The sequence below is a fragment of the Plasmopara halstedii genome (genome assembly GCF_900000015.1).
Source record: "Plasmopara halstedii genome assembly, contig: Scaffold_54, whole genome shotgun sequence".
NCBI classification, from domain to species: Eukaryota; Oomycota; class Peronosporomycetes; order Peronosporales; family Peronosporaceae; genus Plasmopara; species Plasmopara halstedii.
This window is the reverse complement of record NW_020186975.1, coordinates 32781-33793: the sequence shown is the minus strand read 5'-3', so window position 1 is coordinate 33793 and position 1013 is coordinate 32781. Positions and strand designations below refer to the sequence as shown.

At 51.6% G+C, this 1013-nt stretch overlaps 1 protein-coding gene across 1 annotated transcript; it reads right to left on the bottom strand.

Annotated features, from left to right (window-relative positions):
- Nucleotides 1-419: 419 nt before the first annotated feature.
- PHALS_11340 (uncharacterized protein) lies at nt 420-806 on the bottom strand (the record flags this gene model as incomplete). Its single annotated transcript, XM_024724425.1, has 1 exon — nt 420-806. One exon carries the CDS (start codon nt 804-806, stop codon nt 420-422), a length of 387 nt encoding a protein of 128 aa, XP_024571829.1.
- Nucleotides 807-1013: the final 207 nt, after the last annotated feature.

Genomic DNA, 1013 nt, shown 5'->3' with positions numbered 1-1013 from the left:
TGCTTCTTCATTACGAGCGGTCACGAGGTCTTGGAGATCACTCACAAAACGGACGTGGGTGCATCGATCGGCCACGGACAAACGCATTCTGATCTTGATGCACAAGCTTCGTCAGGACAGCTGGAGGCGGTACGCGAGGACCTTGGACAGTGCCTTCACATCCGCACCTATCAACGCAATCGGCCAGTAATTGCTGGGATCCGCTGGGGTTCCTTTCTTGTGAAGAAGATTGATTGCAGACTTGCGTTAACACTGGAGCAGCGTGCCTCGTTCACGCTGGTAGTTGAACACGACTTTCCGAACACATCCGATGCGACTTGGTAAAACGAAGCCGGTAGCCCATCCATTCCAGGTGCAGACGTTGCACGCATCTTCTTGATCGTACTCGTGAGATCTGCAGCAGTGATCGGAGCGTTCAGCTAGTCTTGTTCATCATCAGTCAGGCGACGATCGATGGTACGTAGAAGCACCTCGATATGTTGTTGGTCTGGATCGTAAATTGTTTGGCCGAGCTGATCAACGTCACCCATAATACCTCCCCAGTGTTGACGGAACACGGTGGCGATGCCCGCCGGAATCCTTGAAAGCGAGCCTTCTGCAAGCTTGACTTTTTCGATGCTGACTCGATGTAACGATCCATCCAGCGGTCTAAAGAAATACCTTGACGACTTCTCCGCGTGTTGCACTTGCAAGTCGAAGGCTGTATCTTGGTTATATAAGCGCGCCGAGTTGACGCTTTCTTGGTACGATATCAGGGCCGTCTGGAAAACCGTCTTCGCCAAATCGCTACCATTGCTCCGGTACATCCCAGCAGCAGTTGAAAGGGCATCGCGAGCCTCTGTGACGGCAGCTTCTCCTTGGCACTTGAGTTTTTGCTGGAGAGATTGGAGTTGACGACGAATGGTTTTCTTCCACTCGTGTTAGACTTTCCCCGGATTCGACGCGCGTTGTAGTTCAATAAAAACCGTCGCAGCCTCACTTCTTATGGCTTCAACAATATCCGGGTATTCGAA